General features: G+C 49.5%; 1 protein-coding gene across 1 annotated transcript in view; it reads right to left on the reverse strand.

Annotated features, from left to right (window-relative positions):
- The window catches only part of LOC134936019 (NXPE family member 3-like), a 196,064-nt gene extending 174,430 nt beyond the window's left edge, over positions 1–21,634 (reverse strand). The window contains exon 1 of the mRNA XM_063930918.1: positions 21,136–21,634. Within this exon, the coding sequence (XP_063786988.1) occupies positions 21,136–21,621 (486 nt within the window). The 5' untranslated portion in view covers positions 21,622–21,634. The remainder of the gene's footprint in view (positions 1–21,135) is intronic.
- Positions 21,635–24,422: the final 2,788 nt, after the last annotated feature.

Below are 24,422 nucleotides of genomic sequence, written 5' to 3' on the forward strand. Positions count from 1 at the left end.
AGAGGCGCAATGAGGTAGCTGTGTGAGTAAGATTAGCGACCCTAGTGGCCGACACAAACACCGGGCACATCTAGGAGTGGCACTGCAGTGTCACGCAGGATGTCCCTTCCAAAAAACCCTCCCCAAACAGCACATGACGCAAAGAAAAAAAGAGGCGCAATGAGGTAGCTGACTGTGTGAGTAAGATTAGCGACCCTAGTGGCCGACACAAACACCGGGCCCATCTAGGAGTGGCACTGCAGTGTCACGCAGGATGTCCCTTCCAAAAAACCCTCCCCAAACAGCACATGACGCAAAGAAAAAAAGAGGCGCAATGAGGTAGCTGACTGTGTGAGTAAGATTAGCGACCCTAGTGGCCGACACAAACACCGGGCCCATCTAGGAGTGGCACTGCAGTGTCACGCAGGATGTCCCTTCCAAAAAACCCTCCCCAAACAGCACATGACGCAAAGAAAAAAAGAGGCGCAATGAGGTAGCTGACTGTGTGAGTAAGATTAGCGACCCTAGTGGCCGACACAAACACCGGGCCCATCTAGGAGTGGCACTGCAGTGTCACGCAGGATGTCCCTTCCAAAAAACCCTCCCCAATCAGCACATGATGCAAAGAAAAAGAAAAGAAAAAAGAGGTGCAAGATGGAATTGTCCTTGGGCCCTCCCACCCACCCTTATGTTGTATAAACAAAACAGGACATGCACACTTTAACCAACCCATCATTTCAGTGACAGGGTCTGCCACACGACTGTGACTGATATGACGGGTTGGTTTGGACCCCCCCCCCCAAAAAAGAAGCAATTAATCTCTCCTTGCACAAACTGGCTCTACAGAGGCAAGATGTCCACCTCATCTTCACCCTCCGATATATCACCGTGTACATCCCCCTCCTCACAGATTATCAATTCGTCCCCACTGGAATCCACCATCTCAGCTCCCTGTGTACTTTGTGGAGGCAATTGCTGCTGGTCAATGTCTCCGCGGAGGAATTGATTATAATTCATTTTAATGAACATCATCTTCTCCACATTTTCTGGATGTAACCTCGTACGCCGATTGCTGACAAGGTGAGCGGCGGCACTAAACACTCTTTCGGAGTACACACTTGTGGGAGGGCAACTTAGGTAGAATAAAGCCAGTTTGTGCAAGGGCCTCCAAATTGCCTCTTTTTCCTGCCAGTATAAGTACGGACTGTGTGACGTGCCTACTTGGATGCGGTCACTCATATAATCCTCCACCATTCTATCAATGTTGAGAGAATCATATGCAGTGACAGTAGACGACATGTCCGTAATCGTTGTCAGGTCCTTCAGTCCGGACCAGATGTCAGCATCAGCAGTCGCTCCAGACTGCCCTGCATCACCGCCAGCGGGTGGGCTCGGAATTCTGAGCCTTTTCCTCGCACCCCCAGTTGCGGGAGAATGTGAAGGAGGAGATGTTGACAGGTCGCGTTCCGCTTGACTTGACAATTTTGTCACCAGCAGGTCTTTCAACCCCAGCAGACCTGTGTCTGCCAGAAAGAGAGATCCAAGGTAGGCTTTAAATCTAGGATCGAGCACGGTGGCCAAAATGTAGTGCTCTGATTTCAACAGATTGACCACCCGTGAATCCTTGTTAAGCGAATTAAGGGCTGCATCCACAAGTCCCACATGCCTAGCGGAATCGCTCCCTTTTAGCTCCTTCTTCAATGCCTCCAGCTTCTTCTGCAAAAGCCTGATGAGGGGAATGACCTGACTCAGGCTGGCAGTGTCTGAACTGACTTCACGTGTGGCAAGTTCAAAGGGCATCAGAACCTTGCACAACGTTGAAATCATTCTCCACTGCACTTGAGACAGGTGCATTCCACCTACTATATCGTGCTCAATTGTATAGGCTTGAATGGCCTTTTGCTGCTCCTCCAACCTCTGAAGCATATAGAGGGTTGAATTCCACCTCGTTACCACTTCTTGCTTCAGATGATGGCAGGGCAGGTTCAGTAGTTTTTGGTGGTGCTCCAGTCTTCTGTACGTGGTGCCTGTACGCCGAAAGTGTCCCGCAATTTTTCTGGCCACCGACAGCATCTCTTGCACGCCCCTGTCGTTTTTTTAAAAATTCTGCACCACCAAATTCAAGGTATGTGCAAAACATGGGACGTGCTGGAATTTGCCCATATTTAATGCACACACAATATTGCTGGCGTTGTCCGATGCCACAAATCCACAGGAGAGTCCAATTGGGGTAAGCCATTCCGCGATGATCTTCCTCAGTTGCCGTAAGAGGTTTTCAGCTGTGTGCGTATTCTGGAAAGCGGTGATACAAAGCGTAGCCTGCCTAGGAAAGAGTTGGCGTTTGCGAGATGCTGCTACTGGTGCCGCCGCTGCTGTTCTTGCGGCGGGAGTCCATACATCTACCCAGTGGGCTGTCACAGTCATATAGTCCTGACCCTGCCCTGCTCCACTTGTCCACATGTCCGTGGTTAAGTGGACATTGGGTACAACTGCATTTTTTAGGACACTGGTGAGTCTTTTTCTGACGTCCGTGTACATTCTCGGTATCGCCTGCCTACAGACGTGGAACCTAGATGGTATTTGGTAACGGGGGCACACTGCCTCAATAAATTGTCTAGTTCCCTGTGAACTAACGGCGGATACCGGACGCACGTCTAACACCAACATAGTTGTCAAGGACTCAGTTATCCGCTTTGCAGTAGGATGACTGCTGTGATATTTCATCTTCCTCGCAAAGGACTGTTGAACAGTCAATTGCTTACTGGAAGTAGTACAAGTGGGCTTACGACTTCCCCTCTGGGATGACCATCGACTCCCAGCGGCAACAACAGCAGCGCCAGCAGCAGTAGGCGTTACACGCAAGGATGCATCGGAGGAATCCCAGGCAGGAGAGGACTCGTCAGAATTGCCAGTGACATGGCCTGCAGGACTATTGGCATTCCTGGGGAAGGAGGAAATTGACACTGAGGGAGTTGGTGGGGTGGTTTGCGTGAGCTTGGTTACAAGAAGAAGGGATTTACTGGTCAGTGGACTGCTTCCGCTGTCACCCAAAGTTTTTGAACTTGTCACTGACTTATTATGAATGCGCTGCAGGTGACGTATAAGGGAGGATGTTCCGAGGTGGTTAACGTCCTTACCCCTACTTATTACAGCTTGACAAAGGGAACACACGGCTTGACACCTGTTGTCCGCATTTCTGGTGAAATACCTCCACACCGAAGAGCTGATTTTTTTGGTATTTTCACCTGGCATGTCAACGGCCATATTCCTCCCACGGACAACAGGTGTCTCCCCGGGTGCCTGACTTAAACAAACCACCTCACCATCAGAATCCTCCTGGTCAATTTCCTCCCCAGCGCCAGCAACACCCATATCCTCCTCATCCTGGTGTACTTCAACACTGACATCTTCAATCTGACTATCAGGAACTGGACTGCGGGTGCTCCTTCCAGCACTTGCAGGGGGCGTGCAAATGGTGGAAGGCGCATGCTCTTCACGTCCAGTGTTGGGAAGGTCAGGCATCGCAACCGACACAATTGGACTCTCCTTGTGGATTTGGGATTTCAAAGAACGCACAGTTCTTTGCGGTGCTTTTGCCAGCTTGAGTCTTTTCAGTTTTCTAGCGAGAGGCTGAGTGCTTCCATCCTCATGTGAAGCTGAACCACTAGCCATGAACATAGGCCAGGGCCTCAGCCGTTCCTTGCCACTCCGTGTGGTAAATGGCATATTGGCAAGTTTACGCTTCTCCTCCGACAATTTTATTTTAGGTTTTGGAGTCCTTTTTTTACTGATATTTGGTGTTTTGGTTTTGACATGCTCTGTACTATGCCATTGGGCATCGGCCTTGGCATACGACGTTGCTGGCATTTCATCGTCTCGGCCATGACTAGTGGCAGCAGCTTCAGCACGAGGTGGAAGTGGATCTTGATCTTTCCCTAATTTTGGAACCTCAACATTTTTGTTCTCCATATTTTAATAGGCACAACTAAAAGGCACCTCAGGTAAACAATGGAGATGGATGGATTGGATACTAGTATACAATTATGGACGGGCTGCCGAGTGCCGACACAGAGGTAGCCACAGCCGTGAACTACCGCACTGTACTGTGTCTGCTGCTAATATATAGACTGGTTGATAAAGAGATAGTATACTCGTAACTAGTATGTATGTATAAAGAAAGAAAAAAAAACCACGGTTAGGTGGTATATACAATTATGGACGGGCTGCCGAGTGCCGACACAGAGGTAGCCACAGCCGTGAACTACCACACTGTACTGTGTCTGCTGCTAATATATAGACTGGTTGATAAAGAGATAGTATACTCGTAACTAGTATGTATGTATAAAGAAAGAAAAAAAAACCACGGTTAGGTGGTATATACAATTATGGACGGGCTGCCGAGTGCCGACACAGAGGTAGCCACAGCCGTGAACTACCGCACTGTACTGTGTCTGCTGCTAATATATAGACTGGTTGATAAAGAGATAGTATACTCGTAACTAGTATGTATGTATAAAGAAAGAAAAAAAAACCACGGTTAGGTGGTATATACAATTATGGACGGGCTGCCGAGTGCCGACACAGAGGTAGCCACAGCCGTGAACTACCGCACTGTACTGTGTCTGCTGCTAATATATAGACTGGTTGATAAAGAGATAGTATACTCGTAACTAGTATGTATGTATAAAGAAAGAAAAAAAAACCACGGTTAGGTGGTATATACAATTATGGACGGGCTGCCGAGTGCCGACACAGAGGTAGCCACAGCCGTGAACTACCGCACTGTACTGTGTCTGCTGCTAATATATAGACTGGTTGATAAAGAGATAGTATACTCGTAACTAGTATGTATGTATAAAGAAAGAAAAAAAAACCACGGTTAGGTGGTATATACAATTATGGACGGGCTGCCGAGTGCCGACACAGAGGTAGCCACAGCCGTGAACTACCGCACTGTACTGTGTCTGCTGCTAATATATAGACTGGTTGATAAAGAGATAGTATACTCGTAACTAGTATGTATGTATAAAGAAAGAAAAAAAAACCACGGTTAGGTGGTATATACAATTATGGACGGGCTGCCGAGTGCCGACACAGAGGTAGCCACAGCCGTGAACTACCGCACTGTACTGTGTCTGCTGCTAATATATAGACTGGTTGATAAAGAGATAGTATACTCGTAACTAGTATGTATGTATATAGAAAGAAAAAAAAACCACGGTTAGGTGGTATATACAATTATGGACGGGCTGCCGAGTGCCGACACAGAGGTAGCCACAGCCGTGAACTACCGCACTGTACTGTGTCTGCTGCTAATATATAGACTGGTTGATAAAGAGATAGTATACTCGTAACTAGTATGTATGTATAAAGAAAGAAAAAAAAACCACGGTTAGGTGGTATATACAATTATGGACGGGCTGCCGAGTGCCGACACAGAGGTAGCCACAGCCGTGAACTACCGCACTGTACTGTGTCTGCTGCTAATATATAGACTGGTTGATAAAGAGATAGTATACTCGTAACTAGTATGTATGTATAAAGAAAGAAAAAAAAACCACGGTTAGGTGGTATATACAATTATGGACGGGCTGCCGAGTGCCGACACAGAGGTAGCCACAGCCGTGAACTACCGCACTGTACTGTGTCTGCTGCTAATATATAGACTGGTTGATAAAGAGATAGTATACTCGTAACTAGTATGTATGTATAAAGAAAGAAAAAAAAAACACGGTTAGGTCACTGGTATATACAATTATGGACGGGCTGCCGAGTGCCGACACAGAGGTAGCCACAGCCGTGAACTACCGCACTGTACTGTGTCTGCTGCTAATATAGACTGGTTGATAAAGAGATAGTATACTACTAATATTATATACTGGTGGTCAGGTCACTGGTCACTAGTCACACTGGCAGTGGCACTCCTGCAGCAAAAGTGTGCACTGTTTAATTTTAATATAATATTATGTACTCCTGGCTCCTGCTATAACCTATAACTGACACTGCAGTAGTGCTCCCCAGTCTCCCCCACAATTATAAGCTGTGTGAGCTGAGCAGTCAGACAGATATATAATATATATAGATGATGCAGCACACTGGCCTGAGCCTGAGCAGTGCACACAGATATGGTATGTGACTGAGTCACTGTGTGCTGTGTATCGCTTTTTTCAGGCAGAGAACGGATTATATTATGTACTCCTGGCTCCTGCTATAACCTATAACTGGCACTGCAGTAGTGCTCCCCAGTCTCCCCCACAATTATAAGCTGTGTGAGCTGAGCAGTCAGACAGATATATATAATATTATATATAGATAATAGATGATGCAGCACACTGGCCTGAGCCTGAGCAGTGCACACAGATATGGTATGTGACTGAGTCACTGTGTGCTGTGTATCGCTTTTTTCAGGCAGAGAACGGATTATAAATAAAAGTGGTGGTCACTGGTCACTATCAGCAAAACTCTGCACTGTACACTACTGAGTACTCCTAATGCTCCCCAAAATTAGTAAATCAAGTGTCTCTCTAATCTATTCTAATTCTAAACGGAGAGGACGCCAGCCACGTCCTCTCCCTATCAATCTCAATGCACGTGTGAAAATGGCGGCGACGCGCGGCTCCTTATATAGAATCCAAGTCTCGCGATAGAATCCGAGCCTCGCGAGAATCCGACAGCGTCATGATGACGTTCGGGCGCGCTCGGGTTAACCGAGCAAGGCGGGAAGATCCGAGTCGCTCGGACCCGTGAAAAAAAACATGAAGTTCGGGCGGGTTCGGATTCAGAGAAACCGAACCCGCTCATCTCTAGTTTACACATGGGACCCCTTTCCACAAATGCAGACATCCGAATCTAGCGGGAATCCGACAGCGGGATGATGACGTTCGGGCGCGCTCGGGTTAGCCGAGCAAGGCGGGAAGGTTCGAACCTGCCTCGGACCCATGTAAAATGGGTGAAGTTCGGGGGGTCCGGATTCCGACGAACCGAACCCACTCATCACTAGTATGTACGTGTGTGTCAGGTGCCGTGCGCGTACGTACGTACGTACGTACGTACGTACGTGTGTGTCAGGTGTCGTGCGTGTACGTGTGTGTGTGTGGGTCAGGTGGCGCGTACCTACATGTGTGTATGTCAGGTGCTGTGCATGTGTGTACGTACACGCGTGTATGTGTCAGGTGTAGGTGTACGTGTGTGTGTGTGTGTGTGTGTGTGTGTGTGCCAGTGTGCCAGGAGCCACGCGTGTACATGCGTGAGGGTGTCAGGAGCCGCGCGTATACGTACATACGTGTAGGTGTCATGTGCCGCGCGTATACATACGTGTGTGTGTCAGGAGCCGAGCATGTACGTACATGTGTGTGTGTCAGGAGCAACGCGCGTGTGTGTCAGGAGCCACGCGTGTGCATACGTGTGTGTGTCAGGTGCCACACGTGTACGTACGTACGTACGTACGTACGTACGTACGTACGTACGTACGTACGTGCGTGTGTTTGTGTGTGTGTGTGTGTGTCAGGTGCCGCGCGTGTACGTGTGTGTGTCAAGTGCCGCGTGTGTACGTACGTATGTGTGTGCCTGGAGCCGCGCGTGTACATACATGTGTGTGTGTGTGTGTGTGTGTGTCTCAGGTGCTGTACGTGTATGTGTGTGTCTCAGGTGCTGCACGTGTATATGTGTGTATTTCAGGTGCTGCATTTGTATGCGTCAGCTGCCACGTGGGTGTCAGGTGTTGAGCGTGTATGTGTTTGTGTCAGCTGTCGCATCTGTATGTGTGTGACTGTCAGGTGCTGCGCGTGTATGTGTGTGTCAGGTGCTGTTCATGTATGTGGGAGTGGCAGGTGCTGCATGTGTATATATGTGTGAGTGGCAGGTGCTGCGTGTGTATACGAGTGTCAGTGATCGCAAAAACGCGCTATGGCGCGTATTTTACCCCATTATTGATGGTGGGGACTCAAAAATAAAAAAACGCCGGGTCCCTCAGGACGCGCTCTGACCAGCAGCGCTGTCCTGCGCTGTCAGTCAGTTCCGTCTCCAGGGCAGCATAGGAAGGGAACTTGGAAGGGGAGGAGATCGAGAGTATGTTCACTCCCGCCTCCCCTCACTGTCTGCTCTGTGCGCAAACCGCCCCCTCTCCTGCCGGCCCCTCCCACTTAGCCTCACCGGCCCCACCCCCTCCTGTCTGCTCCGTGTCCCCTTCCATGTATTGCCGCGTAACTGGCAGTGGCGGCTATCAGCGCTCTCCCCCCCATTGAAGCCCGGCCTGTGCATCAGCGGGTCTGAGTGTGAGCGGCGTCCCGCCCAGTAGTACTCCGTGGCGGACAATCAGGGGGGTGGAAAGAAGAAAGGTCTGCTACTAAGCGCCGGGGTCAGCACCGTGTACCCGCTCCTCTGCGAGATCCGGTCCTGCACTACAGGTGACAAATAGAGAATGTGCTATTGTGCCTCTGCCTGCCCACAGGTCCCCTCTCTCAGTGCCTTGCATAGGGATTTCATTTGTCACACATTACACTGTGTTCATGCAAACCTTGCTGTTGCAGTGTCTTTAATGTGTGTAACGTGCTCCCCCTGGCGCAATGTGTGTAACGTGCTCCCCCTGGCGCAGTGGGCCTAACGTGCTCCACCTGGCGCAGTGGGCCTAACGTGCTCTACCTGGCGCAGTGGGCCTAACGTGCTCTACCTGGCGCAGTGGGCCTAACGTGCTCTACCTGGCGCAGTGGGCCTAACGTGCTCTACCTGGCGCAGTGGGCCTAACGTGCTCCCCCTGGCGCAATGTGTGTAACATGCTCCCCCTGGTGCAATGTGTGTAACGTGCTCCCCCTGGCGCAATGTGTGTAACGTGCTCCCCCTGGCGCAATGTGTGTAACGTGCTCCCCCTGGCGCAATGTGTGTAACGTGCTCCCCGTGGCGCAATGTGTGTAACGTGCTCCCCGTGGCGCAATGTGTGTAACGTGCTCCACCTGGCGCAGTGGGCCTAACGTGCTCTACCTGGCGCAGTGGGCCTAACGTGCTCTACCTGGCGCAGTGGGCCTAACGTGCTCTACCTGGCGCAGTGGGCGTAACGTGCTCTACCTGGCGCAATGTGTATAATGTGCTCTACCTGGTGCAATGTGTATAATGTGCTCTACCTGGTGCAATGTGTATAATGTGCTCTACCTGGTGCAATGTGTATAATGTGCTCTACCTGGTGCAATGTTTGTAACGTGCTCTACCTGGCGCAATGTTTGTAACATGTATAGGAGGTCCTACCTGGTGCAATGTGTACAAGCGGCACTACTATGATGTGGCCATGCCCCTTCTCCACAAAAACATGAACCTAAATTTTTGCGGCGCGCCTACGGCGCGCACTGTCCGTTCCTTTCTTCACGTTGTAGGAGCGGTAGAACCAGTTCAGTGTCTGCTAAAGGGCACCAAAATATCTAATTAAAGCCCTGTTGCAGAGTGTCCTGTATGCTGCACAGCCCAGCAACACTGTCACTCCCCCTCCTCCCCCTTGCAGCACTCTTGTAGCGTCAAAATCAAGTCTGTGTTTTATGTTTGAATCATTAATAAGATTAATAAGAACCTTTATTCCGATGGAACCCAAAAAAGGAAAGGCAGGACCCCAATTTTAAAAAGTGAGGGGTCCCTGGGACCCACTTTTTTTTGGGCTTAGCGCGATCACTGAGTGTGTGTGAGGTGCTGCGAGTGTATGTGTGTTAGGTGCTCTGAGTGTATATGATTGTGTGTCAGGTGCTGTGCGTGTGTGCGTTAAATGCCACATGTATATATGTGTGTCAGGTGCTGCGTGTGTGTGTGTGTGTGTGTGTGTGTGTGTGTCAGGTGCTGCATGTTTGTATGTGTGGGGGTGTGTGTCAGGTGCTGCATGTCTGTATGTGTGTGTGTGTCAGGCGCTGCATGTCTGTATGTGTGTGTGTGTGTGTGTGTCAGGTGCTGCATGTCTGTATGTGTGTGTGTGTGTGTGTGTGTGTGTGTGTGTGTGTCAGGTGCTGCATGTCTGTGTGTGTGGGTGTGTCAGGTGATGCGTGTGTGTGTGTGTGTGTGTGTGTGTGTGTGTGTGTGTGTGGGTGTGTCAGGTGCTGCATGTCTGTGTGTGGGTGTGTGTCTGTCAGGTGCTGCATGTGTGTGTCAGGTGCTGCATGTCTGCGTGTGTGTCAGGCGCTGTATGTCTGCGTGTGTGTGTCAGGCGCTGCATATCTGTGTCAGGTGCTGTGTGTGTGTGCGTGTCTGTCAGGTGCTGCGTGTCTGCGTGTGTGTCAGGTGCTGCGTGTGTGTCAGGTGCTGCGTGTGTGCGTGTGTGTCAGGTGCTGCGTGTCTGCGTGTGTGTCAGGTGCTGCGTGTCTGCGTGTGTGTCAGGTGCTGCGTGTCTGCGTGTGTGTCAGGTGCTGCGTGTCTGCGTGTGTGTCAGGTGCTGCGTGTCTGCGTGTGTGTCAGGTGCTGCGTGTCTGCGTGTGTGTCAGGCGGTGCGTGTCTGCCAGGTGCTGCATGTCTGCGTGTGTGTCAGGCGCTGCGTGTCTGCGTGTGTGTCAGGCGCTGCGTGTCTGCGTGTGTGTCAGGCGCTGCGTGTGTTTCAGGCGCTGCGTGTGTGTCAGGCGCTGCGTGTGTGCATGTGTGTCAGGCGCTGCGTGTCTGCGTGTGTGTCAGGCGCTGCGTGTCTGCGTGTGTGTCAGGAGCTGCGTGTCTGCGTGTGTGTCAGGTGCTGCGTGTGTGTCAGGTGCTGCGTGTGTGTGTGTGTCAGATGCTGCGTGTCTGCGTGTGTGTCAGGTGCTGCGTGTGAGTATGTCAGGTGCTGCGTGTGAGTGCGTGTGTCAGGTGCATGTGAGTGTCAGGTGCGTGTGTGTGTCTGGCGCGTGTGTGTGTCAGGCGCTGCGTGTGTCAGGCGCTGCCTGTGCGTGTGTCAGGCGCTGCCTGTGCGTGTGTGTCAGGCGCTGCCTGTGCGTCAGGCGCTGCGTGTCTGTGTGTGTCAGGCGCTGCGTGTCTGTGTGTGTCAGGCGCTGCGTGTCTGTGTGTGTCAGGCGCTGCGTGTCTGTGTGTGTCAGGCGCTGCGTGTCTGTGTGTGTCAGGCGCTGCGTGTCTGTGTGTGTCAGGCGCTGCGTGTGTCAGGCACTGCGTGTGCGTGTGTGTCAGGCGCTGCATGTGCGTGTGTGCCAGGCGATGCGTGTGCGTCAAGCGCTGCCTGTGCGTGTGTGTCAGGCGCCGCGTGTCTGTCAGGCGCCGCGTGTCTGTCAGGCGCCGCGTGTGCGTCAGGCGCCGCGTGTGCGTCAGGCGCCGCGTGTGCGTCAGGCGCCGCGTGTGAGTGTGTGTGTCAGGTCCGTGTGAGTGTCAGGTGCTGCGTCTGTGTGTGCGTGTGTGTCAGGTGCTGCGTCTGTGTGTGCGTGTGTGTCAGGCGCTGCGTGTCTGCGTGTGTGTCAGGCGCTGCGTGTCTGCGTGTGTGTCAGGCGCTGCGTGTCTGCGTGTGTGTCAGGAGCTGCGTGTCTGCGTGTGTGTGTGTGTGTCAGGTGCTGCGTGTGTGTCAGGTGCTGCGTGTGTGTGTGTGTCAGATGCTGCGTGTCTGCGTGTGTGTCAGGTGCTGCGTGTGAGTATGTCAGGTGCTGCGTGTGAGTGCGTGTGTCAGGTGCATGTGAGTGTCAGGTGCGTGTGTGTGTCAGGCGCGTGTGTGTGTCAGGCGCTGCGTGTGTCAGGCGCTGCCTGTGCGTGTGTCAGGCGCTGCCTGTGCGTGTGTGTCAGGCGCTGCCTGTGCGTCAGGCGCTGCGTGTCTGTGTGTGTCAGGCGCTGCGTGTCTGTGTGTGTCAGGCGCTGCGTGTCTGTGTGTGTCAGGCGCTGCGTGTCTGCGTGTGTCAGGCGCTGCGTGTCTGTGTGTGTCAGGCGCTGCGTGTGTCAGGCGCTGCGTGTGCGTGTGTGTCAGGCGCTGCGTGTGCGTGTGTGCCAGGCGCTGCGTGTGCGTCAAGCGCTGCCTGTGCGTGTGTGTCAGGCGCCGCGTGTCTGTCAGGCGCCGCGTGTCTGTCAGGCGCCGCGTGTGCGTCAGGCGCCGCGTGTGCGTCAGGCGCCGCGTGTGCGTCAGGCGCCGCGTGTGAGTGTGTGTGTCAGGTCCGTGTGAGTGTCAGGTGCTGCGTCTGTGTGTGCGTGTGTGTCAGGTGCTGCGTGTGAGTGTGTGCGCGTGTGTCAGGTCCGTGTGAGTGTCAGGTGCTGTGTGTGTGTGTGTGTGTGTGTGTGTGTGTGTGTCAGGTGCTGTGTGTGTGCGTGTGTGTGTGTCAGGTGCTGTGTGTGTGCGTGTGTGTCAGGCACTGCATATGCGTGTGCGTGTGTCAGGCGTTGCATGTCTGTGTGTGTCAGGCGCTGCGTGTCTGGGGGGGGTGGCCGGACACACAGCAGAGAGGGGGGGGGGCTGGACACACAGCAGAGAGGGGAGGGTGACCGGACACACGGCAGGGAGGGGTGGGGGTGGCCGAACACAGCGGGAAGAGGGGGGAGTTGCCGAACACACAGCAGGGGAGGGGAGGGGATGGTGGCCAGACAAACAGCAGGGAGGGGGGGAGGGTAGGCCGGACACACAGCAGGTGAGGGGGGGTGGCTGGACACACAGCAGGGAGGGGGAGTAGGCAGGACACACAGCAGGGGAGGGTGGCCGGACAAACAGCAGGGAGGGGGGTAGGGTAGGCCGGACACACAGCAGGGGAGGGGGGGGGTGGCTGGACACACAGCAGGGGAGGGGGGGGGGCTGGACACACAGCAGGGGAGGGGGGGCTGGACACAGCAGGGGAGAGGGGGGGGCTGGACACAGCAGGGGAGAGGGGGGGGGGCTGGACACACAGCAGGGGAGAGGGGGGGGCTGGACACACAGCAGGTGAGGGAGGGGGCTGGACACACAGCAGGTGAGGGAGGGGGCTGGACACGCAGCAGGTGAGGGGGGGGGCTGGACACGCAGCAGGGGAGGGGGGGTAGGCCGAACACACAGCAGGGGAGGGGAGGGTGGCCGGACACACAGCAGGGGAGGGGAGGGTGGCCGGACACACAGCAGGGGAGGGGGGGGGGGTAGGCCGGACACTCAGCAGGGGAGGAGGGGGGGCTGGACACACAGCAGGTGAGGGGGGGGGGCTGGACACACAGCTAGTGAGGGGGGGGTAGGCCGGACACACAGCAGGGAGGGGGAGGGGGTAGGCCGGACACACAGCAGGGGAGGGGAGGGTGGCCGGACAAACAGCAGGGGAGGGGGGGGGGGTAGGCCGGACACACAGCAGGTGAGGGGGGGGGGTGGCTGGACACACAGCAGGTGAGGGGGGGGGTCTGGACACACAGCAGGGAGGGGGGGGTAGGCCGGACACACAGCAGGGAGGGGGGGGGGTAGGCCGGACACACAGCAGGGAGGGGGGGGGGCTGGACACACAGCAGGGAGGGGGGGGGCTGGACACACAGCAGGGGGGGGTAGGCCGGACACACAGCAGGTGAGGGGGGGTGGTGGCTGGACACACAGCAGGTGAGGGGGGGGGTGGCTGGACACACAGCAGGTGAGGGGGGGGTGGCTGGACACACAGCAGGTGAGGGGGGGGGTGGCTGGACACACAGCAGGTGAAGGGGGGGGTGGCTGGACACACAGCAGGTGAGGGGGGGGGTGGCTGGACACACAGCAGGTGAGGGGGGGGGGTGGCTGGACACACAGCAGGTGAGGGGGGGGGGTAGGCCGGACACACAGCAGGTGAGGGGGGGGGTGGCTGGACACACAGCAGGGAGGGAAGGGGGTAGGGGGGTGGCCTTATTATAATAACCGTGTGGGGGAGGAGTCTGCGGCGGTGGGTGAATGAGATGTGGGGGCAGGCTGCTAAAGTTGCAGGGAAGGAGGGGGAGGGAGCCGGAGGGATCTGAACATGAGCCGCACGTCCCGCTGCCGGTAACTACCGCAGAGTGTGTATGCTCCGATGCCACTGCTACTGTTGCCAGTCTTCCTCCCCAGGATGGAATACATGGTGGGGGCAGGCTGCTAAGGGTGCAGGGGAGGAGGGGAAGGGAGCCGGATGGATCTGAATGTGAGCCGCACGTAAGGGACCATACTGATCCTCCCCACCTCAGCCCGCTGGCGCTGCCGCTGCTGCCTGACTTCTTCCGTGCAGCACAGTGGTCTTCTCCGGCTGCCGCTCCCGCACCCGCTTCAGGTGTGGGGGTACCACACCGCTCAGTAGGCAAGCGCTGTCAGTCAGGAGTCAGCGCTGCACCGGATGTCTCTTCTGGATGTCCTCTGACTTTCTCCTGCGGCGCAGCTCCAGCTATTCCTCCCGCTGCGGCTCCCACTTCGGGTAAGGGGACCATATTGCTCAGTAGTGAGCACTTTCGGTAAGCCTGCGGCTGCTATGCCGCTACCCCTCTCCTCCACAGTCCTAATGGGTCGCTGCAGTCTGTAAGGGACCGCAGGTGCACACACCCAGGAACCGCTGGCTCTCCTCCCGCCGCCAGCAGTTACTTTTATAACCTCAGCCTGCACGAGACCCCTTCCCTCACTCACTCTCGCTCTCCTGGCGGCCACTGCGCAGCCGCAACAAATTGAAATGCCCTATCTCTATAATGGGGCATATTTCTCTTAATTAAAAAAAACCCTATAACTTTCTGAAAAACCACAACCCCAAAAGGCACTACACTGGGGCATACTCTATCTAGTAAAACAAACCCCAAGTCTTAATTCGTCCTCTATCCGGAGTTATGACTTCCCAAAAAATATCTAATTCACTCTATAGGAAAACGGTGTCAAAAAGCCACAAAGGAAGTCACAGAAAAAAACTGACAGTTGGAACTTTAGGTTACTCCCAATTCCTCATTTTTTATTATTTTGCCCTGAAATTTGGCATGCAACACCGGGTGACGATTCTACACGCCCATGCCAAATTTCAGCTCAGTACGTCCAATCAGTTTTGAGGTGTAGCCCCTCAAACACCATGCCCCCATCTCAGAAGTTCCCTATGGGAGAATTCCGTTTGTTCGATTCAGCCTTAATATAAGGGCACGACCGTGCCCTTATAATATATTATATATATATATATATATATATATATATATATAGAAGTCCAAAAGGAGCGGCACTCAGCGGGTCTTTCGTATAGAAATAATAAATAAACGGCGGAGTGACGCCTGGCAGAGGTTAACGTTTCAGTTTAATACATAAACTTTCGTCAGAACAAAGAAGCAATAGAATGTACATACCTTTATACCTTGAATTCACCATGTGAAACAGATAGCGTGGACGCTGACCGCGGCGCCTTCCGGTGACGTCACGTGAGTGCGACGTGCGCTCTGCAGCGCTACTTCCGGTCGGGCCGTAACTAGGAGACAGAATAAACAATACAGCACCATCACCATAACAACAGGACAGATGACATATGAATCCATAGGTAATACTGGTAGGCAGAATAACCAGGATCGCATTAAACATACCCAAAACACTTTACTACAAATCATCCCTCATTTTAAGTTTGATTAGGTGTATAATAGATTTACTCGCTGCCTTGATTAATGATTATTCATTAATCAAGGCAGTAAATCTAGTAGATTCAGAGGATGCTCTCAGAGACTGATAAATACAACAGTTAAATCAAACTAATTAAGATATTTCTCTTTCTCCAGTATCAGAGTATAAAGCTGTGGTCTCAGAGAATAATTGCAACAGTGTTGTAAATTAATGTTGCTATATGCGTCTAAAAAAGATACACTATGAAAATAACTGTGAAATGATTGTAACATTTTCCTGATTGTCATCCCAGGTTTTGCTAGTAGCTAAGACAGCGGGTAAACATATAAAATCTGTTTGAATTGTTTAATGATACATGTTTCTAATGCATTGCTGCAGGCTGATAATGAAGTTGCAGGTTGAAAAGAGATGTAAAACACCTGAGAAAAGCTCTAGCTGAACTACTAAAGCCTGTTACAAAGTATATAAACCTGTATGGATGTCTTCGATCATGTTGCCTGTGGCAACTATATTTTGTCTGTTTTCTATTTTATATTTGTATATATGTGTTTTATATATTGTGTTAAATAAGCAAGTCTGAAACTGTGTAAAAACGTTTTTAAGTGCACAGGTGCACCTAATGCTTTGAGTGCATTGATTGGCTGTTGCCGGTATAAAGTAGTAGCTCCCGTCACCAAGGCCAACCCTCTGACGAAGTCTTACGACGAAACGCGTTGGGGCGGAGCCTGGTGACGTGACTTTAGCATCCTGAAATCGTCCTCCTCCCCGTGCAGACAGCAGCGGTGTCCCGGCGTGCTGAGGGTCGTTAACGTGAGGCGGGCAGCACGAGTACCAGGGATCTGACGTTGGATCGGCGGTTGGTGGAGGCGATACCAGGGGATATTTTACAAAAAACCAAGTGGTATTTAAGCCCACTCAGAAGAACCATGAGGTATTAAGCCAAATATCATTGTGACAATTGCTGGTTTTAATATATATTGTATGAATAAACGATAATGCACTATGAAGCGCTCCTCTAATTTCTTTCTCTAGATAGATATATATATATATATATATATATAGAATAGAGAGTGAAGAGAGTGCGCTCATAGTGCAGATCAATTTTTATTTAAAAACACAAATGAAATAAAAACATCAAGTAATTCTACAGGACTCGTACCCTGAACAACCCACACCGTGGGCAGGTTAGCAGATGGTATAATACATTCCACAGTGGCAAAACTGCATACCGCTGACACATGGACCTGGGACCTTACACCGCGCTGGCTAAATATTTTCCAGACCGTACCCGTCAGGACACCGCGTCACGAACTCAGGGAGCCTGTACAGTGCGAGTGGAGAAAATCAAGCGTCTGGCAAGCACAGCATCAACATTTTTAGTAGATTACTTCATCAGGAGGCTGGCTTGTCAGACGTGGAATGAAGTTTATATAGAAACTCAGTGTTCTCCACAGGTGCCGCTAATTAGAGGCTCATCAGCTACTGCCAAACAGCAGCCCACAGACACCAACATTACAGCATTAAGCATTTTAAACATACTTTTTTTATATATAATTGTTTTTGACATGAGAATTGTCATGCATAAAACACACATTCATATTATTAATATCACATTTCAGGTGATCCTAAAAGAAAAAGAAACTGTGTCTTTAAACAAGCTTTGATCAATCTTTAGACACTGCAACATACAAATGAATTCAGAGGTGGGACAACCGGATAGTTTATTATATTGATCCTTACAACAGCAGGTTTTAATACATAAAAATACTATTTAAACTACTATGCTACATCATAGATCTTCTACCCACTGATTCATACAAGTATATCAACATGTGCATAGGTAAAGTGCTTAGTACTTTCAGATGTTTAGCGGATATTTTGCTAAAACTTGTCTCGTATCTATACCTCTTATAATTAACATCCCATTCAGAAATCTTAAAGGGACAGACAACCAGCATGAATTGTATCTAAAGAGCTAATTTAGAGAGATAACTGATTAGTAGATTATCTCTTTCTAATGTATAGGGTAATTTCATAATTTTCATTAAGTCCCCGAGGGATTAGTGTGTCCAGAGATAATATCCAGAAGGTCTCCCTTCTCAATAATAGCTCTTCCCTATTTCCATCATCTTTATTGAGGGCGGCATGTTCAATTTCTATGAATCTCAATAAGGAAGGGTCTGCCTTATGATGTTCAGCAAAGTGGCGGGGAATGCTGTGATTCAGGACACGATTCCTTATATTATGGGTATGTTGCAAGATTCTGATTTTTAGTATCCTTTTGGTCTTCCCTACATAGCTTAGACCACAAGGGCAAGTCAGAACATAGATACAGAAAGTGGTATTACAGATAATGAAAGAATGAATCATATTGGGATGGGAATGACTATTTCCTGAGAAAGATTTGACACCTCTTTCTGCAAGACTACAGACTTTACAGTTTCCACATTGAAAGATGCCCTTTAAAGAGCCCAGAAAATAATCATTCCTTTCGGTCTGCAATTTAGCTAATTTACTTCTAGACACCATTGATTTAACTGTTTTTGCTTTTTTGTAAATAATTTCCGTTTTTTGGGGGAGTTCTGGTCCAAGCATAGGATCCACTTGTAGAATATGCCAGTTCTTTTTTGGCTATTCTTTCCAGCTCCCTGAAGTTTGTACTAAACTGAGTTACCAACGGGCAAGAAATTTTCTTACTAACATTTTCCTTTTTCTTATAAGTTAGAAGACTCTCTCTCTCTCTCTCTCTTTCTCCCTTGCTCTCGTCATTGCTAGTTGAGTCAAATTTTTTGGATAACCTCGCTCTTGAAATCTATCCGTGTATATTTTTGCCTGTTCATCAAACTTAGTGATGTATAATTTCTCCTCAACCTCATGTATTGTGAAAGTGGGATGTTATCCTTCCACTGTGGAAGATGACAGCTGGTATATTCTAAATAGCTGTTGCTATCCACTTTCTCAAAGTGTGTAGATGTTTCAATCTTACCCGTAGTCCCATCATTTTCAGTGGATAGAACTAAATCTAGGAATTCCAACCGATTATGATTAAATGTACCCGTGAATTTAAGATTATAGTTATTAACATTAATCTTACATAGGAAGTCATTCCATTCTGATTCACTACCATTCCATACAATTATTATTATTATTATTATTATTATTACATTTTATTTATAAGGCGCCACATGTGTTTCGCAGCGCCGTACAAAGGACAGTACAGGGGACAAAACATTGCATTACAGTAAATAAATAACAGACATAGAGTACAGGTAACAGAGCACCACACATTCTCAAGACATAGTACAGCTAAGATGTAAGTATTGAGGGAGTGATCATCGTACTACTAGAGGCTGGTGGCCATAGATGGAGGTGAGCCTTTACTAGCAGGATAAAAATGGTCGTTGAGTAGGGGAGAGCTGTGAGTGAAATGTGTTGAGTCGAGGGCTTAGATAACAAGAGGAAAGAGGGCCCTGCTCTGAAGAGCTAACAATCTATTGGGGAGGGGCGACAGACAGATGACAAGAGGTGCAGGCAAGTGGGAGGTAGCCTGATGGCAGTATGCAAGCAAAGCTGAGATGTTCACGGCATGAGGCAGGGGGTGGAGGCGCGGCTTCAGCTCTGGGTTATGCATTAGAAGGGTACGCTTTGATGAATAGGTGTGTTTTTAGAGCCCGTTTGAAGCTTTGCAAGGTTGGGGAGAGTCAGCACATCATCTATGTACCTTTTGTATAGGATGATGTTAGTCATCATCTCCCCAGTGATTATCTCTCCTTTACCATTTTCCCATATATATGTTAGCCAGGCTCGGCGCGCAAATACTACCCATGGCCGAGCCACATGTCTGTGGGTACCACTCCTCTAAGACGGTGAAATAATTATACTTTAACACAAATTCAAGGCACTGACAGATAAACACACATTTTGTATCACTAATGTCTGGATCCTCTTTTAGTTTATCTTTCACGGCCAAGATACCTTTATTATGCGGGATCGATGTATATAATGATTGTATGTCAATGGAACACCATTTATAGGATTCATGCCACTGTAGGTCCTTTAACAATTGAAGTACAGCCTTGGAATCCTGAATATGAGATTGCAACATGGGAACATACTTTTTTATATAGATATCTACATACTCAGATACCCTTGATGTAAGTGACCCAATTCCACTTATAATGGGTCTACCTGGGGGGTGGGATAGGCTCTTATGGATCTTGGGAATATGATAAAAAGTCGCCATACGTGGATGTTGATTATACAAATAATTATACTCATTTAGAGAAATACAGTTATTTTTCAAACCTTCCTTAAGTATAGCTTCCAAAATAGTTAGAAAGCCACTCGTGGAATAGCCCATGCATTCTCTCATGGTTAGGCAAACCAATGTGGTGGCTGGAGGGTGGAGACCTAAAGCCCTTACCACCCTCGTTCTCCCAGCAGGCCCTTCATGCACCAGTCCGACACTGCCCCCACATATAGCAATCTCAGCATTATTGGACTGGTGCATGGGAGGCGGGGTGCAGGCTTAAAAAATTGTCACTGTGATCAGTGACATTTTCTTTGGGGGCATTAGGAACCAAGTGGGAGGAACGAGGAGTGTGTAGCAGCTGTTTATTCAAAAATACTGTTGTGGACTGCAGGTTCCAAGATTTGAGAGTGAGGTGTGAATCAGCAGAGTCAAGAGCAGATCGCTACACCAAGGGAGGAGACGAACAATGAGGATATAATATGAACAGGGGGCACTGTGTGGCATAATGTGAATCGGGGGCAATTTGTGGTATAATATGTACTAGGGACAATACACTACCTATTTGTAGTGCTGGGATTAAATGCCTCTTGATAACATCAAAAACATTTTATTAGGACACCCCATTATTTAGTTGCCCCATGGTGCCCACAAACCTTAATCAGGCCTTGGGCACAGTGAGATCCTCTATATTAAATGGTTAGGTTTTCTTCATAATGACAGCAGTCTTATATTTGGGAAAGCATTGGTTAAGTTCTAAGGTTCAGTCAGATGGGATGGGGTCAGGATCCTGGCAATCAGAATAAGGAGAGCGGCTTCCTGCCAGTCAGAATCCCGAGGTATCCCGACGGTAAGGACTGGGGTTAGGGTTAGACACTTGGGAGAGGGATAGGTTAAGGCTGTGGGGGTGGTGGAAGTTAGGGTTAGGTGGTGGGGTCAGTTAGGGTTAGGCTGCGGGAGAGGTGGATTAGGGCCAGGGATACGGGTAGGGTTTAATTGCTTACCAGGATCCATCAGGATGCTGTCCGCATCCTGACCAATGGGATTGTGCCTCCCGGGATTTCTTACCCAATCAGGTCAGACTGATAATAATCATAACATTAGTGTTAATATACCAGAATAAGAGCACTGCTTTTATTTACCATGCCTCAGTGATGTCATTTCATCAAGGAGCAAACCAATCAGCTGCAAGAGAGTTAAACATTAACCAGGTATTCTCACAAAGTCATCCTAGGGTCCAGAATTTCATGGCTATCTAGCACCTACCCAGAGGTGACCACATCAACCTGGTACATGCTGCTGCTGAGTTACCCTGCCCGATTGTGATAAATATTGACTAATTAAACTCCATATTATTCTATAAGTCACATGAGGATACCACCGATACACAAATGCAAAACAATAGTGATTTATATTGGTTGATGAATAGACAAGTGTCAGATTAGTCAGAGATACTCTGTATCTGTACCTTCTCTGGATGGCTCTCCCTCTTCTTCTTCAAAACAGCCACCGCCTCACTGGAGTGAATGAGCCTGATTTGTACCTCTGCTCTCCCTGGCCATGGGAGGAGGAACGTGGCCAGATAGCTGCCATTACCGTGGTCCTTTACGTGTCCAGTCACTCCAGCCTTCAGTGCCGGAGAGTGCAGCTTGGCTCGGAAGTAATCTCCACCGTATTCCTTTGGCCGACCACGGTGGTCCCGAGCTGTGATGAGCACCTCCAATGTCTCCCCAATCCTGTACGTCTCCCGTACATTCAACAGATGGTAATCACAGTGTCCGGGGCTGGTAGATAGGTTATAGTGTGTCACAGGGGATGGCGGCTCAGGCCAGTCAATCAGTCCTAAGAGTTCTGTGAAGTTGGAAGCACTGGGTTGGGGAGAAATATTCAAGCATTGAGGGGCAACTGCAGGAGCAGTGTGTATCTTAGGGGTGGGTGGTTTGTACTTTTTCATAGGATCCACTGTTAGGAACCTGTAAATGAACTAAAAATATCACAAATTACAAACACTTGTCACTCTAAATATGTAACAAACCATGAAATAAACCAAGCTATGCAAGAGGGGGTGGAGGTCCCTCCCTGGGAACACATGGAATTTAAGGGAAACAGCTGGACTCTTGTACCTTTATATGGGCAGCTGCTTGGGGGCAGAATGATCTGCTGAGGAGAACTATGTAAATCTAATTCCCTGCAAAAATAAGAGTAATCTTCTGATTGGATAGCTGGGGTGCTCTTCCCCTCAGGTGGTGGTCCTAATTTTTAGCAATGCATAATTCTGATGCTTTCCCTGGGCCTAGGCAATCAGTACCCCCTCCCCCTTCCTGCTAATGTTGAAGAATAGTCACATACGTAGGAGCAGTAAGGCCGGCCGTGAGAGCCAATCACAGACAACCTACATCAGAATAAAACTATCAATGGTGTGAAAACATTGGAATGTCACAATCATGGTAAAACACGGAACATCAGAACTAAATCATTGATGGTTCCAGGGTTTCATCATTCAATTACCCTCCCTACTCAGAGATAACAATCCCACAAGAGGATCCAACCTGAATAGGGTCCTTAGTACAGACATGGAAAAGCCGGCAGCGAATTGCAGAAAGAACTAAATGGCAACAACAGAATAAAACAAAGGGGAAGTAATAAAAAAACCAATGTGTGAGGTCAAGACTAAAACCAAAAATATTATGGGGCAAACAAATGCAACACAGACAAGGCCCATAGTATGTTTTGTAGGCAGAGGAGATAGAGTGTGGTGATTGGAGTGGACCAGTCCAGCAGCAGCTGCAACACCCAATTCCATAGACAATCTGTGGTAATCTGGGAATTCCTCCAGAGACGGCCCTAGGTATAGGCAAACTAGGCAAATGGCTAGGGCATTTGGAATGCCTTGGGGCACAAGCAGCTTGTGCTGATTAAAATGATATGCAGCATGCCTATATTCTGTGTGTGACTGCAGCTTTATCTGCAGCTGAAATACAAATACGTTACAGTGTATTCCTGAAAATCACTTGGATGCTTGTGCATCTCAGCCACAGACTAATGCAAATAAGATGCATTTTTAGCAACAACAAAAAAAGACATCTGATGTTAGCAGAGCTGCCAGCTGACTCATGCCAGGTATCTCCTGCTGCATGGCATATTAAGGCAAGATGTATGAGGACACATCTGTATCCAAGCAGAGGCAGAGGTCACAGTGTTAGCGGCCGTGTGAGTGCTGTGTGCGAGTGGACTGATTGTGCAGCAGTGTTCAGCGTATGTGTAAGGGGCATTATGTGTGTTAATATGTGTATAAGGGTATTAATGTGCGGCATATGTGTAAGGGACATTATGTGTATCATTATGTGTATAAGGGCATTAATAAAGGTTGGCATAATGTGTAAGGTGCATTATGTTTATAAGGACATTAATAATTTGTGTCATATGTGTGTGGGGCATTACTGTGTGGTATTATGTGTATAAAGGTATTACTAATGTGTGGCATTATGTGTATATGGTGCTCTACTGTGTGGTGTAACGTATAGAAAGGGCACTACTGTGTGGTCTAATGTGAATAAAGAGCAATATGGTGTGGTGTGATGTGATGTGAATAAGGGACACTACTGTGAGGAGTAACGTACTGTATATAAGGTAAAGTGGTTCTACTGTGTGCTGTAACGTGAATAAGAGACACTATCGCAAGATATAATGTGAATAAAGCTGCACTACTGTGTGGCATAATTTGAATTAGGGGTACTATTGTGTGGCCATGCCCCTTCCCAGCAAGAACATGCCCCTTTTTTGGGCTGCGCACCGAATGTGAGAACTGTTCTTTTTTAAAATATAAGGGGTCGGAGCACCCAAATGAGAGTGGCTATGGGTGAGGGGTGATGGTTCTGGGAAAGTGGTGCAGGGTCAGAGGCAAAACTAGCAGCTGTGCTAGGGGGCACCAGCATCATATTGGTTAGGGCCGGCTCTAAATACTCCACCTGCTTCTCCTAAGCGGGTGAACCACTTCTTTGAATTTTTTGCCCAGCTAGAAGAATAGCCCTCAAGTCCCTTGTGCTGCTCCGAGTAATCTCCCCAGGGTCTTGCTGGGAAAACCTGCCCAGGACTTGTTGCCACCAGCAGCCGGTGCAAGGTTGTTGTGGCAACAGCTTGCCATGCAGGTCTGAACTGAAGTAGAGGAGGACTGGTCAGACCTGGGGACTTATTTCAGCATGGACTTCGGCTAGGGGCACAAACACCTGGCCCATCTAGGAGTGGCACTGCAGTGACAGACAGGATGGCAGTTTTAAAAAATAGGCCCCAAAGAGCACATGATGCAAAGAAAAAAAAGAGATGCAAGATGGAATTGTGGGACCTCCCACCCACCCTTATTTTGTTTAAACAGGACATGCACAGTTTAATAGACCCATCATTTTAGCGACAGGTGGTCCCACTGGATAAAGCTCGCCAAGTTCTCCGAATCATAGCTAGCTACAAACATACCACCTCCTTCTTTGATGACTTTTCACATTATGAGAAGAGGCAAGAGGAAGAGGACAGTGTCAAGAAGGTGATTAAACATTAGAGAGGTACACGCAATCAGGAACAACACACAGGCTTTCACCTCCACTCCTATATTGGTGTGGAATGGAAAGATCTTAAACCAAGAAAATATATAATGACCACATTACTGGACAAACTGGAGAACTAGGAGCCAAAGCCTCCGTATTTGTATCCCCTTCTCCATTTTCAGGAATTAAGATAATCTCGGATTTAATGCTGGGATGT

This window comes from Pseudophryne corroboree, chromosome 6 (assembly GCF_028390025.1).
Source record: "Pseudophryne corroboree isolate aPseCor3 chromosome 6, aPseCor3.hap2, whole genome shotgun sequence".
Classification (NCBI taxonomy): Eukaryota; Metazoa; Chordata; class Amphibia; order Anura; family Myobatrachidae; genus Pseudophryne; species Pseudophryne corroboree.